Source organism: Mauremys mutica, chromosome 2 (assembly GCF_020497125.1).
Source record: "Mauremys mutica isolate MM-2020 ecotype Southern chromosome 2, ASM2049712v1, whole genome shotgun sequence".
NCBI classification, from domain to species: Eukaryota; Metazoa; Chordata; order Testudines; family Geoemydidae; genus Mauremys; species Mauremys mutica.
Window position 1 is genome coordinate 271,197,400 of NC_059073.1, and position 15,436 is coordinate 271,212,835.

The following is a 15,436-nucleotide window of genomic DNA, read 5'->3' on the forward strand; positions in this document are numbered from 1 at the left end:
AACTGACATAAGGCTAGTAATTTGGCACCTTGCAATTTGCAAGACTTGCAGGCACAATTCAGTGCCTGCCTCCCCTTACGCTAGAGGGGAAAGTAAGCTGTGCCAGCATTTTTTCCTGGTCCAGCTTACTTTCTTCCAAACCAGCTCAGCTGCACAGATGGTGTGCTGTGGAAGAGCAGAGCCACTTGAAGGGCGGGGGAGGGGGGGGGGGGGAGCAAGCCAGTGCCAGCTGCTCTCCCCTTGAGTACACACTTGTGATGTGGATAGCATGGGTAAGTGAGTACCTTATGGTATCTTACTACCCTGTGCAGGCATGTCCTGCAGCTCACAATGGAGCCCTTAGTACTCTTTTCATAGAAGCTTGACAAATTGAAACACTTAGCTGAAGGATGTCACATTTGTGTATATCAGTATTAATACTTCAATTTATTAAGCAGCAAATATGTTTCACAGAACCATTTTATAGCAAACGCAATGGGTGTCCATCCAAAGAGTCAAAAAGAAAGTGGTGTCTCTTGTAATGGCTCTCTCCATCTACCATGGGAAATATTACTAATGACAAAAGACATGGAGAATTACCAACAGACTCCAGGCACAAGAAGCAAAAACAGAGCTACAAGAGAGGGGCAAGAAAGCTGAGAGACTTCTCTAATAGTGGATCAGCACTCTCGTTGGACTTATAGATATGCCACAGCACAAAATATAGTATAGTATCTACAGTCACCCAGATCAATAGGATTCATTAGTTACTGGAAATAGCGAAGAAATAGATCAGCTCTGCTGATGATATAGGTGCAAAATAATCCCTGATTTGAAACACATAAGGTGATTAAACCACACAATGGAGTCGACCTGAATCTCCATATCCACAAACAAAGTCATGCATATGGCCTGTACGCAGGGAGCCTAGATACTATCACTTCCAGGGAAGTATTTAAAGACCCACTGAACTAACCTCTCTGTGAATGTTGAAATTGATTAGTGTGAAGGTCTCAGTGACCCTGAGGTTACCTCAAGTGCCTATTACTTAGGAACACAAGACAAGTCACTGTTATTAAACAGAAGTCTTTCATTGTGCAAGAACTGAACATCAAGGCTATTCTACACCAGAGACCTGTACCAATGCAGCTGTGCTGCTGTAAGATCTCTCGTGTAGCCACTCTATGCTGATGAGAGAGCGCTCCCCTGTTGATATTAAACCACCCCCAGCGAACGGCAGTAGCTATGTCGGCGGGAGAAGCTATACTACTATCTTTAGCATGCCAGTTTGATGAAAGCCAGTGCAAGTCTGACTACATGGGCTGGGAATCATACCCCCAGCTCCAAGTGTAGACATACCCAGTCAGGAAAACAATTCTGTCAGCTAGGGAGAGCAAGGTAGTAGCAAATATCCATTCAATTCTCCTTCCAGAAACCACACACACTTTGAGTCAGGTTTTTTAAGTCAATGCAGCTACATCAATTTTCACTAGCTGAAGATCTGGCCTTTCAAGTATCGACTAAGGCCAGGGAGGGTGCAGTAATTGCTGTAGAGTGTGGCACAAGGCACTCTTCACCTCCAAAATCTGTCCGTGTTCTCTATGGCATTTGCAGTCTCTGCCAACCCAAAAGCAAGAAGAGATGCAAGTGTTGCTTAGCATACTAATATTTTTATGCAGAATACTGTTTCTCTAAACCAAGTCTCTATAGATACTGATGGTTAATTACATCCCTATAGATCGGCTGCTTTTGGTACCATTGTTTTGTCTATAAGGTCTTACAGACAATGTTCAGAATGGCCATTCATTGGGTTTTCTCCTTCCCCACTTTCATCCTTCCGGAAAGCTCTCACCTGCTGCATCCTTCAGGGTTCCACCTTATCACCTTTCCTGTTCAACATGTATGAGGTGACTGCAAGATGTTTTGCGGATATAATAAATACCGACCAACACAAAGTTCTGTGTCTGTCTTCCACCGACTAACGGTCTCATTAGCCCAAATGTGCGATTGACTGGAAGGAAAATGGACAGGCTAAGATTCAGAATGGATGTGACTTGGACCAGCTAAAACAGAAGAGATTCTTGTGGGCATGAAGAAGCATTTAATGGACTGGGCAAAGGCATCATCTGCTGATGATGCATGTCTGCCTTTTGTCAATTATGCATGCCTGCTTTTTGTCAATGTTTTCTAAATTAAGATCCTAATGGATCGGTCACTGATCCTGGTTTTTCAGGCTACAGCTGCAGCACATATTTATTTTAATCATCTGTGGCTTGTGAGGAGTCTGATCACCCCCTTCTAATGCAGAATTCTTCCCCGCCAGTAACACCTTTGCACCTCTAGACCACACTATGGTAATAACCTGTACTTAGGCCTAACCTCTAAGCCCACCTTGAAGCTTCAGCTAGAGTAAAATATAACTGTCTTCTGCCCAACCAGAGCAGACCTGTGAACACAACACTCATGGTTCAGGTCTTTGTATTGTTTCTCTGTCCAATTCCTGGGATCAATTCAAGGTGCTGGTGATAACTTTTAAAACCCTGAAATGTCAAGGACACATTAACTGCATCACATCATTTAAGGCCAGGGAGGGAAGAACTTCTTGTCAGCTATGTGGGGCTGAACCTGCCAGTGACTTCGATTGTCAACTCTTTGGAGGAGGGGCCATCTTTTTGTTCTGTCTTTGTACAATACCTAGCTCAATAGTGGCATGATCCATGACTAGGGCCCCTACTCATTATGGGAATACAAATAATAATGGTAAGGTGACTTCTCACCTTTTTTCCCTCATTGTTGGTGATTGAACAGAATCCAAGTGTGGTCACTATTAGAGCATATTATTAGAAACTTGTTTAACCTTTGTCTGAATTGTTGTTTTTTTCCCAACTTTCTGACTTGGTGCCAGTGTATATGTTAACATTTCAGGAGATGGCAGCGGTGATTCATTATTAGTACCCATTGCTGGCTGCTCGTTGCAAGTAAGCACCTAATTGCTTTGGTGAAAGACAACTTATAAATCAATAAAAAATAAATTAAGCATAAAATATTGATTTCTCTGACCCTTTAGAGTTGACAGCTATAGCCATCTCATACCCAATGATTTGCTAAGAGGCTCCTAAATCCCATTGATTCAGGTAGCCTCATATTACATAGGATTTTTTTCCCTTGGACTATTAACCTTTATAACTGTTTCTTCACTAAAAGTGTGAGGGAAAGGAAAATGTTTTTGAACACAATATTTTGCTCATCTTTTTAATAAGGTAGAGGGTCTTTACTGATGCAGTAAACTTTAATTACTGTTTGGTTTCTTACATGTGTGTTTTAACCCTATTAGTATGTAAGACTTTTTTTTTTTCAGTTCAAACATATTTTTTCCTTGTCTCTTTATATGATTTTGCATGTATTCATTTTGAGTGGTTTCACTAATGTTGAGGAACTCAACTCCACCAAAAAAACCAGAGTTACAATAGATGTACCATTTCAGAAGATGGGTAACAAATTCACTAAAAAAGTTACATGACTAAAAGGCTCAGAAAATATCATTTGCTTTAGTACTAAACTTTTCCTAATGTTAAATTATTCATTTCCTTCTCAGTTTAAGCAGCATTATTCCGCTGGTTCCATACTTATTAATTTTAAACCAACTTCTCTTTTCTGTTTCTATTTTAAGAACTTACTGGTGCTTTTAGTTTATTGAGAATTTTACTTTTGAAACAGGATGCCTATGCAAAGCTAAAAATGTACATGAAAATCCAGGGTTGTTTCCACACATTTACATTTTCCATGTCTATTTGATAAAGATGGGAAGGTTTCTAGTCCAGGAATATCAGCTTGGGTTAATATAAACAATAAGGCATTCACACAACCAGGTTTTCCAGTCACCAGTGAGAATTTCACAACTTTTACCAAGCACTTAGATTGATCATTATTATTTGTAAAGCAACAGTTCCAGTTCAGTGCCTCAGAAGATTTACAGTGCAATTGTCACACAGAGTACTCTATGCATACAGTTTTCTTGAATAAACAACCTGTGTATCCATCTAATCACTTAAATTACTTCTACACAACATTTTAGGAAGAGGACCCCAAACTCGTGTGTGTTTTCCTATTGATACAATTATGTAAGTCTCAAAGTATTAAAGCCATGTCGGAGGAAATGGCTCAAACGGCTGATATGTGAGTAACACTTAGGCTAGAGATTCCCCACATGGAGGTTGTAACCAGATTTCAAGAGGCTACAATTACTCACTCCCTTCTGTCTAAAGCTACGCCTACACTATGAGGTAGGGCTGTGATTCTCCTATTCTTGTACACATTCTCAGGCTAGCTCGCATTGAGTAGAGTGAGTATAAATAAATAGTAGTGTAGCCACAGTAGCATGGGTAGCAGCAGTGGAGGCATGGTTGAGCCAAGCCGAGTACATACCCACGAGCTTCAGGCAAGCTGTATGTGGCAAAGCTAAACCATGCCTCTGCTACTGCTACTCGTGCTACAGCAGTTACGCTGCTATTTATACTCCCAATAGCTCAATGACAGCTCACGTGAGTCACATCCTTAGCTCATACTGTATATGTAGCCTAAATAGGAGGTGGATGGATCCCCAAACTTGTGTCTATTGCAACATGGGTTGTCAGTATGGAAAAGAAGAGAACCCTTGCCTCAGGCCATTCTGTATACCCTCACTGAAAGTTTATAACTTGGCTATTTAATATACACGTGTTATCACTGCTTGACACTGTGTGACTATTTTGTACTCCATCACTCACAATTTTTAAATCAAGACTGAATGTTAATTTTTTTCTAACAGATCTGCTGTAGGAATTTTTTTGGACAACTTCTGAGGCCCGTGTTATGCAGGTTAGACAAGATGATCACAATTGTCCCTTCACGCCTTGGAATCTGTTTGCCTCTGTGCAGAGACAGCAATATTTTCAGACTTGGGCGCTTAAAGCCAAGTACCTAGCCAATTTTCAGAAGTGCTGAATACTTAAGAGCTCACACTGAAGAATCTGTTGCTGTTCAGTACTGAATAATCTAGCAATGTCCCAATAAACCTAAATTTGGCTTTTGGTACTTACATCTCAATATTTTGATCAGAGTATATTCAAATATATAAAGATATCTACAGAGGAGAGCATGAACTTGACTAATAGAACACTGGCAAACAATGTCTTATTTAATTATCTTTGGCTTCTTACAACCATCATTTCCATTAGAGTATCTATGAAATGTAATTATATAATTACTACTGGAAAATGGATGTACTCAGTAGTAAGAGACTTGGTCCTCAATACTCAGCACAGCATTGATACACACAGAGGATTTGAATAGTGGCTTAGAGACTAAACTGTGGCTAAAATAGTCATTTAAAATATGGCAACATAATCTAAAATTCTTCTGAATTACCATTTTCTTTTTCATCAGACCTCTGATAGGTGCTAAGATTTATCTGGCACTTTTTGGCCCAACTGAAGATTGAATAACCTAGCTGGATGGCATTAGACGATGCAGGGCCGCCCAGAGGAGGGAGCAAGTGGGGCAATTTGTCCCAGGCCCCGGGCCCTACAGGGGCCCCCACGAGAGTGTTGGAGGCTCCCCCTCCGCCTCCTCCATCCCCCAGCGCCTCAGCGCACCACGTCCAGGAGCGGCCCTGGACAGAGCTGCAGCGGCGTGGCTCGGGCGGGGCCTGAGCTCCTCCTGTTCAGAGCTGCGTGGTAAGGGGACGGGGCTGCAAGCTCCGGGCCGACCGGCGGGAGCTCAGGCCCTGACAGAGCCATGCCACTGCAGCGCTCTCCAGGGCCGCTCCTGGACGCGGTGTGCTGAGGCTCTGGGAGAGTGGGGAGGCAGGGGTAAGCGGTATGGTAAGGGGGGCAGGGGCGTTGGATAAGGGGCAGAGAGTCCCAGGGACAGTCAGGGGACAGGGAGGGGGCAGAGGTTCGGAGGGGGGGCAGTCAGGGAAAGGGAGTTGGATTGTGGGCATTCTGGGAGTCTGTCAGGACTCGGGGGGGGGGGTGTATAGGGGTCGGGGCAGTCAGGGGACAGGGAACAGGGGGAGTTCGTGGGGGGTGGGGTCCCGGGGTGGTGGTTGGAAAGGTCTTAGGGGGGCAGTCAAGGGACAAGGAGCAGGATGGGGCGGGGATTCTGAGGGAGCAGTCGGGGGGCAGGAATTGGGTGAGGGTCAGATAGGGGGCAGGGCCAGGCTGTTTGGGGAGGCACAGCCTTCCCTACCCTAAAGCTCATTCCACAGTTTAAGGCTTGCAGACAGTTATTTAACACAAAGAGCCAAGCTGTTATCTTTTCCCTTAGGACTACCATCCCTTTCACTTCTCAAATGCCAAATTATAGTCTATATTTAATTTCAGTGCCATAGGGAAATTCATGTCAGGGGAGGGTAGCTTCATTTAAAATTAGCCACTTTAGATATTAACAGTGATAGAGCCAACAGTGATAGAGATATTAACAGTGATAGAGCCAAGAGAGCCATGGGGGAGGGATCACATGAGAAGAGCAATATCCTACATCACCTACATCCTTCCCAACCCTACCAAGGGAGACCGCTCTCCCCTGCATTCCCCGAGGCTTCAGAGGGGTTAATTCAGTGGTTCACAAACTTTTGTACTGGTGACCCCTTTCACATAGCAAACCTCTGAGTGTGACCCCCGCCCCACAAATTAAAAACACTTGTTTATATATTTAACACTATTATAAATGCTGGAGGCAAAGCAGGGTTTGAGGTGGAGGCTGACAGCTCGCGACCCCCAGTAATAACCTCGTGACTCCCTGAGGGGCCCTGACCCCAGTCTGAGATCCCCTGGGTTAATTTAATTTTAGCACCCTGTGTCCATTCACAGGCATGTGCTATTTTGAGCATTTCAGTTTTCACAACATAGGTTCATTCCAGATTCTGGAACAAGCTCAAATGCTCAGTTCGTGGAGTATGTACATAAGCTATACTAAAGACAAACCCACAGTAACCGTCTCCAGTTTGTGAGGGACCCCAGTCAGTCTCTAGGAAACAGATAAATTCATGTAAAAAGCAACAGAGAGTCCTGTGGCACCTTATAGACTAACAGACGTATTGGAGCATAAGCTTTCGTGGGTGACGAAGTGGGTATTCAATATTAGTCTATAAGGTGCTGCAGGACTCTTTGTTGCTTTTTATAGACTAGCACGGCTACCCCTCTGATACTAGATAAATCCATGGAGGTGAAGTCCATTAATGGCTATTAGCCAGGATAGGTAAGGAATGGTGTCCCTAGCCTCTGCTTGTCAGAGGGTGGAGATGGATGGCAGGACAGAGATCACTTGACACTTACCTGTTAGGTTCACTCCCTCTGGGGCACTTGGCATTGGCCACTGTCAGTAGACAGGATACTGGGCTGGATGGACCTTTGGTCTGACCCAGTATGGCCATTCTTATGTTCTTATGTTCTAACCTAAATGAACCTAAAGTTATGGAGACAGATATGAGTCAAGGAAGCCAGCAGAGTATCAGAAACCTGGAAAAATCTCTGACTGGATGGGCTCAGGCGTTTGGTCACAAGCTGAGGTGGTTCAAAGTTTTGAATTTTTTTTTAAGCAGAATTTTTTTATTGTTTCTTTAAACAATCAAACACAGCAAGCAGCAAATATTTGGCCACACACTTCTGAAACCCCAAACCATGTTCAGGTTTTGGCAGACTAATTTCAGCTTTTCAATTAAAAAAAAAAACAACAAATTTTGAAGGAAAGCAGACATTGTCCGTGATCTTTTCTGCTTTTTAAAAACCCCTAGTTTTCAATCCAAAAAAAGTTTTGACAGAAAATATTTGTCCATCCCTTTTAATGAGCTTTAGTGCCTTTTAGCACTAGCTGATGCTGAGAACCAGTGATACCTTGTAAAGGTGACTTGAAAAGAAGTTTTCTCAAAACTGGGTTTGTGCCGAGATGAGGAAGGTTTTAAAATGTTTATTTTTCCCAGGGCTGCTGGGGGTAGGTTGGGGGTGGGTGGGTGGGAGGGGGCGGCAAGTGGGGAGAATATAGTATTCTATACTATTGTAACTTTTTTTATGGAAGGGGCCCCTGAAATTGCTTTGCCCCAGGCCCCCTGAATCCTCTGGGAAGCTCTGAGATGATGGCTGAATCAGATGCATCAAGGAGAAGCTAGTATCCTATATCTGGATACTGTCTGTTCAATTATATTTGCAAAACAAGAACAATTCACACACACACACACAGTAGCATCTTGGGCATTTTAGGCTTGTTTCCATTCAAAATGTCTTCTTTGCCTCTTCCAAAAAAAAAAAAGAAAAAAAAAGAAAATTAGCACCAATCACTGAGGAATTAATTTGTGACACAAGTCACTTTTTTAATTTTAGAAGTAACGTCTCCAAAACACCAGATACAGTGAATACTGAAAAAGTCTATACAAATTACCATTAACTATAGAATGTTCATTTCCCATCTGTAAAATGTATGTTGAAACATGACATGTTAACTTTTTTAGCAAATAAATTATTCTTCAAATTTTATTTACAAAATTTAAAACAAATCCAGGGAGCTGTCTTCAAATTATGTATATACATAACACACACAGCAACCATTATGCAATATACATATAAATTCTACACTTTTGGAGACAGAAAGGGGTTTGTTTTTTGGGGGCGGGGCGGGGGGACATGTAATGGACTGGGACAATATAAGACTCTTAACCAGTAGGTGATGAAACTGTTGCACATGTCTGCCTACTACAGAGCCATGATCTGCGCCCTGGGCTGTGTAACCCAGAAGGCTATGACTATTTCATTAGTGCCCAAAAGTGTTTTGCCATGCAAATAAAAAAACATGACATAGCTCTTAATTTGAAGAGCTCAAAACTAAAGAGTAAGAGTAACAAGCAAATGAAGGGATGGGGTGAGGAAGAGCTGAGGCAAGTAAATAAGTTTACATGACTGTCATTTAGATTTTTGCTCATTGTGAGGGTTCCATAAATTTATGTTCTAAAATACATAGAACAACTCGCTTCCTGTGTGTGACAGAGAATAAGGGGAGGATGACATTCTATTGAAAGAGGATCCACATCTCAGGAGCCAGTGGCTGGTGTATAAATTCACCCACCAGTGTCAACATTAACACGTCCAGGCCCAACACAGCAGGACCAACAGCCCAATGCACCTGCACATGCAATTCACAATCTCAGGCCCCTCACTCAGATTATCTTTCACAGCATTCAAGCCTTGAAGTTACCTGAACATTCTGTTTTGTGGTTAAGGTTACACTGGAGTTTTAAAGAACACCAGTCCAGAGTCTCAGCCATTCCCTGGCCACTTTACATTGGCCCACCAATCTGTCAGCCCTAGATGGTACAGAATTCCCTCTATATAAGGGATCCTGGGCCACTGTAATTGCTGCTCCTCTACCACCCTCATCATGGTTCCAACATCGGCAATTTTCCTAGGGGACACTCTTCATCCCTCAGTGATCTGTTCCTGCCAGAATGGCCTTGGAGGTCATTGACAGCCGACATAAAGTAGCCCTGAGGCTGTTCTACATTGTGCCAAGGACCAACCCATGACAGGACAAACCCCAGGATCTGAGGGCATAAGAGCTGCTTAAAGACCCCCCTTCTCATGCCGCTCCCTCCAAAACTGCTCCAACCGCACTTGGATGCAGTCCAGACTCTGGCACATCATGCTGATTGATTCTTGAGAATCAGCTGTCAATGTTCAATCACAATATACATCAAGAAACTGAATACCAGATACTGGATTTGTTTCCCAATTTAACAGCTGGGTGGCCAAAATTGTAGTCAGGGGCGGCTCTACAAATTTGGCCGCCCCAAGCAGTCATGTACGGGAGGCGCCCCCGAGCCGCGGGAGTAGCGGACCTCCCGCGGGCATGACTGCGGAGGGTCCGCTGGTCGCGCGGCTCGGCTGGACCTCCCGCAGCTGCGGGCGGTTCGCTGGTCCGGCGGCTCCGGTTGAGCTGCCGCAGGCATGCCTGCGGGAGGTCCAGCCGAGCCGCGGGACCTCCCCTCCGCAGTCATGCCTGCGGCAGGTCCGCTGCTCCCGGGGCTCCGGTGGACCTCCCGCAGGCATGACTGCGGCAGGTCCGCCGGCCCAGCCTGCCACCCCCCCGGGAAAGGGCCGCCCCAGGCGGGTGCTTGCCCCGCTGGGCTCTGGAGCCGGCCCTGATTGTAGTGCTGACACAGCAAGTATAGACTACACTTTACAAGCACATATTATTTGTAACATTTTCACTTCACTAAATCCCCAATACACTGCTTAAATCCACCACACAAAATGGTGGAAAGTACGTCTACACTGTAAATACAGTGATTAACTCCTGATTGTTTCAAGGGAGCTGCTATAGTATGTGCTGTGAATGCATATTAATACAGATTTAAACATCTTGGATCCATAATACTATATACACACTAAAAAACCTTTAAGGAGATTAACAACTGTAAATCTGAAGATGCCACATTTTGAACAGTAACAGCCACTTTAAGTAGAAAAGACATGTAATTTTTATTTTAAAAAAGGCCACTTGTAAATGATTAAAAAGTAAGAAAAACACCCCACATAGTAAACTCTTGGGCTGAGATTTTATATGTCAAGCATCTGCCTGGAACAGTGCAGGCATGTGCCTGCTGCATCAGTGAAAATACAGGTTAAGAGTGGGGAAAAGCTTAGAAGCCATCATATAGGTGCCACTGTAATGATATCTATTCCTGTAGAAACAGATTTCTGTTGTAAATATTCAAGAAGTTAAAGCAAATGGGGGATGGAAAATCAGTTAAAGAATAGAAAACCCTCCCAATTTAGAACAGGATTACTTTGTACAACATAGTTCTTCCAAAACTGCTAATCGGCTTGTTTCTATATAAACTCTCTCAACTACAGACCTCAATATTCTCTCTAAATTACTCTCGCCCCATGCAGTACAAATGACCTTGAAAGGTCATGACTCAGAGTCCTCCGTATTCTGTTCCCCTCCCAGGATGTGAGGCAGAATGGAGGTTGCATACTTCAGTCTTCTTACTGTTCCCAAATCCCAACCCAGTTATGTAAATGACTCCTTGGAGACACTCGAGCCCTAAGGTTGGGTTTAGTCTGTTTTCTCATGAAAGAAATGAAACGATGTTGCCTACAAAACATCCTGGACAACATCGTGTCCTCCGCTCATATATAGTCTGCAAAACAGTCACGGCGCTTGGGCAGCGCTCCCCAAACGCTCCTCCCTTCTTTTTTTTTTGCTACACTTTGCAGATAATCAAATCTAGGGCCGATCGATTTACTTTGGGACGATGTTTAAATGTTGCACTATAGCGCCCGGGGGCGACGTCGATGTAATACTTTAAAAACAAAAAGGAGCTAGAACCGCTGCTCCGGCGTTATGTAATCCGCAGCCATGCGGAAGCGAGCGGCGGGGCTCAGCCTGGGTTTGCTGCTCTGCTGCTCCGGGCAATACACTGTCACTGTTTCAAAGGAAAATGGCGATGTAAGGGCTCAGGTGCCCGGATCCCGAGCTCTCCTGGAATGATTTCAGCACAACTGGTAACACCGTCACGGGGCGGACGACTGCAAGAGGAGCCAAGCCAGCCGCTGATTGTCAAGGGAAGCAGCTTGCTTGCCTCGTTCTCTGCAGTGGCAGATCCCTTCTGCCCCCATGGGGAGGGGTTTAGCTAATCCCAGGTAAAACCCCAGGGCACCCCACTACTCCTGGGGGGGGGGGAGAGGAAGGATGCTTCTTCAGCAGAGATATGACGCACAGAGGAATCCGCAATGACTGGCCGCGGATCACGTACACACTGGAGGCGGGCACCGAGCGCGTAGAAAGTGGTCCATGCAAAGTAGCATTCTCATGCGCACTAGGGAAAGGAGGGGGCAGAGACGGGTGGAGGGGGAGACAGGACAGGTCCCCCCGCATCCCAAACACACACCTATCAAGGGGAAGGGGAGTGAGGCTTTCTCCTTACAACATTCATTGAGGGAAGTGGGGGGGGGGACTAGTCCTCGCTCATCCAAATCCTGACACACTCAGAGGGGTCTCTCTTCTCACAATTCCCCCCACCCACAAGCACATTTGCAGGAGCCATACTTCTCTCTTCACCCCCACGCACGTGAAAGACTGGCGGGGAGGCCCGGTCCCCATCCCCAATGCAAAAAACAACACAGATCGTCCCTGCCCCGCGCCCCCACGCTGCTGAAATACTCCCAATCTGCAGCGAAACTGGCAGCTACTGCATTACCCTTCTTCCCAACGCACTCCCGGAGCTGCGGGAAAACTAATGTCACCGCCGAGGAGAAGGCTACGGGGAATGATGGCAGCGCTGCATATTAACAAGATACTTCTCCCTCTGGCTAAGGGGATCGAGAGCCTTTGTTGTTAAATACTGCCCCGCATTACCCATCTAGAATCTGCGCCTTGAGCAACCCAAGATAGAACTGTTCATAACAGGCTCAAATTATTTCGGGGAGACAAGGGGGAAGGGGCCTGAGAAGGGATCTCATGACCAGGTTAGTAAATTTCAATCAATTCTCCTGTTCCCTGGTCGCCCTTTGATTCCATTTCTGTAGGTCCTTGGCCACTAAGCCCCAACATTAAACCCCTGCTACTCTTCCTTTGGAAGGACTCCGTGTAGGTTTAGCGATCGAAGGGGGCTAAGGATGTCTGCAATTTATTAATCTTGCGCCGGTGTGAGCTACCTAAACCGTTGTCACGAATGCGAAACTACTCCTCGTGAGTCGTGCCAAAGAACGAAGTGAAAGGCGGATGGGGTGAGGGCTGCCACTGCCCCAGCGGCAGACAGTTCCCCTGCTCCCATGTGCAATGCAGCAAGCCCACCACCACCCCTCACATTCTGGGCACTAACTAGCCCTTTCTCCATCCCCCCGTCTCCCCTGCCATCCCCTGAAAGGGAAAGACGTCTTGGGGATAATGTTACTGGAGCTTTCGGTTTCCTGCCCTCCAGAAGGCAGGCTCAGAAGTCGTCACACGTTTGAAAATGTGATGAAGAAGGGAGGGAGGATGAATGGAGGCTGCTTGTTGCCGCCCTGCCTGTCTAGGCACGTTTGCAGCCCAGGCACGGAGGTGAGGCAAAAGGAAGATTTTTTTTTACGCTGTCAAAGCAGTCCGAGATCCGTGGAACTGCAGGGAAACAGGCACTCTCCGCCGGCCCACCCTGATCGCAAGCCAGCCCCCTTTAGCCCACGTCCAGTGCCCCATCTGCCCCTACCTCAATGCCCGCTGTGCCCCGACCCAGCGTGTCCCTGCCCCTGCCCTAGTGTGCATGCTGCCTGCCCAGCCACCCACTGCCCCCAGTGTCCGTGCACCTCCCGCCCACGCCCACTGCACCGCCACATGAGCCTCCTGCCCGTCTCCAAACTACCCCTGCCCGCTGCACCCCTCATCCGTATTCCCCCTTGCACCCCCCCCAATGTGCCCGTATGCCATGCACGCCCTCCCACAGATCCACGCTGCCCAATACATCCCACAGCCCCCTCCCCCACAGCGGCATCACCTTGCGCATCCCCGCCGCTGGTCAGCACCCCGATGGCTTTCCCGGCGCCCGAGAGATTCTCGAAGAACTTCTTATCCGCCGGCTGCTCCGCCATGGTGCTGGGAGGGGAGGGAGCGAGCTGCCGGCCGGCTGCGCGGCTCCCCTGCCCGGCTGCGGGGTGGAGGCAGCGAGCGAGCGAGGTCCCTGGGCGGCGCCGGAGGGAGTCCCTGGCAGCGCTGGGGACGGAACCCGGAACAGAAACGCTACGGCATAAAACCCGCGGGGGGAAGAAGCACGAGAAGCGCAGCCCTCAGACCCCACCCGCTGCTGCCGCTATTGCTCTGGCTCCGGCTCCAGCCTCCTCCGCCCCGTGCGGCTCTGCCCACAGCAACCCGGCCGGCCCCTCTCTCCGCGGCGCGGCTGCGGCTGCGGCGGCTCCACCCTCTGAGGGGCAGGGCGAGAAGCCAATGAGAGCAAGTGCGCCGCCCAAGGCGCTCGGCTGCCGGCCGCGGGCGGGGGAGCGCGCTGGGATGCTGCAGCCTGGGTAAGGGGCGAGGACGGCGGCAGGTGGGAGAGGCTCGAATGGGTGGGAAAAGGGGGGAGGGGTGCAACGGCGGCCCCCTCCTTTCCTAGAGCAAGAGGGAGGGGGCAGAGGAAGCGGTTGTTTTTCCTGGCAGAGCCGCAGGAGGAGGTTCCTCCCCCCTGCGCAGTGAGGTTCCTCCCCCCAGCTCCCTGCTGGAGACCAGCCCTGAGGGGCACTCAGGCCTGCAGGTGCTGGAGGAAAGTAGACTGGGGTAGCTGCTCCCTGTTGTCTCCCTGCATGGTCTGGCAATAAAAGGGTGGGCAGTACAGGAACAATTTGTATAGTGGGGGTGCTGAGAGCCATTGAACCAAACCCTGTGTATGATGGAAACCACTTCAAGCCAGGGGGTGCGGCAGCACCCCTAGTTCCAGCACCCAGGGGCAGTACCCCTGAAAGCAGGCTAGCAGCTAGGTGGCACATAATACCATCGTCCCTCTTTGACCTAGCTCTGTCCTGCTCTGGTTACACCCAAGCCATTCCCTGCAATCCTAAAAGTGGGAGCTGCTGGTCTCTATAAGCAAGCAATCATTGCCTGCCATTCCCTTAGAGATGGGTAATGAGGGGCAATCTCCCTCTTTAGAGGCTCCAGTTTTGTCTCTCTTTTTTGTTTGTTTGTTTGGTAGGTTGGTTGGTTTTTTTTGTTCAAGCTCTCTCTGAACATGTTTCGTGCTAGTTATTAAGGCACTGTCATTGTCTAGAAGATGTTATTCCACTGCCAAAAAGTATTGTAAAGATCTATTGGAGTATAATTTATTGGTATTATATTAGCCCCTAGAGGCCCCAACTGAGATGAGGGCCCCATTGTGCTAGGTGCTGCACACACAGAGCAAGAGGCAGTTCTTGCCCTGAAGAGTGTACTATTTAAACAGACAAAGGGTGAGTCAAAGGAAGTTTTCTCACAGTTATGGAGACGGGGAACTGAAAAATATCTATTTAGAGCACCCTCTCTTTTTTGCTGTTAGGTCAGGAGAATGAGAGTTAAAAAACCTCTTTTGGTAATATCCACATTGAATATTTGGGGGATGATTTTGTCACTTGTTTTCATTTTGTTGTGAATAGATACTTTCTGGATGCATACATATTGAATAATTGACCCATAATTCTTTAAAAAAAATAATTATCACAATATCCCTATGGAGCAGAGTAGTATAATTATCCTGATCACAGAGACAGATTAAGGCCCAGACCCTGCAAACTTTTATTTATATGCTTTTATGTACATGAATTGTCCCGTATTCAACAGGACAATTTATGTGTGTGAAGTTCAGCCTCTGTGAGAGCGTTTGCAGGATGAGGGCCTGAGTGACTCAACAAAATTATGCAGCATGTCAGAAACAGAATTCAAATGCTAACTCTCAATCCTATGCTTTAATCACTATTAGAATTATTGT

General features: G+C 46.9%; 1 protein-coding gene across 5 annotated transcripts in view; it reads right to left on the reverse strand.

Moving 5' to 3' along the window:
- LOC123362532 (phosphofructokinase, platelet) overlaps positions 1–13,777 on the reverse strand; it is a 79,077-nt gene extending 65,300 nt beyond the window's left edge. For all 5 annotated transcript variants that reach the window (XM_045002895.1, XM_045002894.1, XM_045002896.1 and 2 more), the window contains exon 1: positions 13,484–13,777. In XM_045002895.1, the coding sequence (XP_044858830.1) occupies positions 13,484–13,577 (94 nt within the window). In that variant the 5' untranslated portion in view covers positions 13,578–13,777. The remainder of the gene's footprint in view (positions 1–13,483) is intronic.
- Between the last annotated feature and the right edge of the window lie 1,659 nt (positions 13,778–15,436).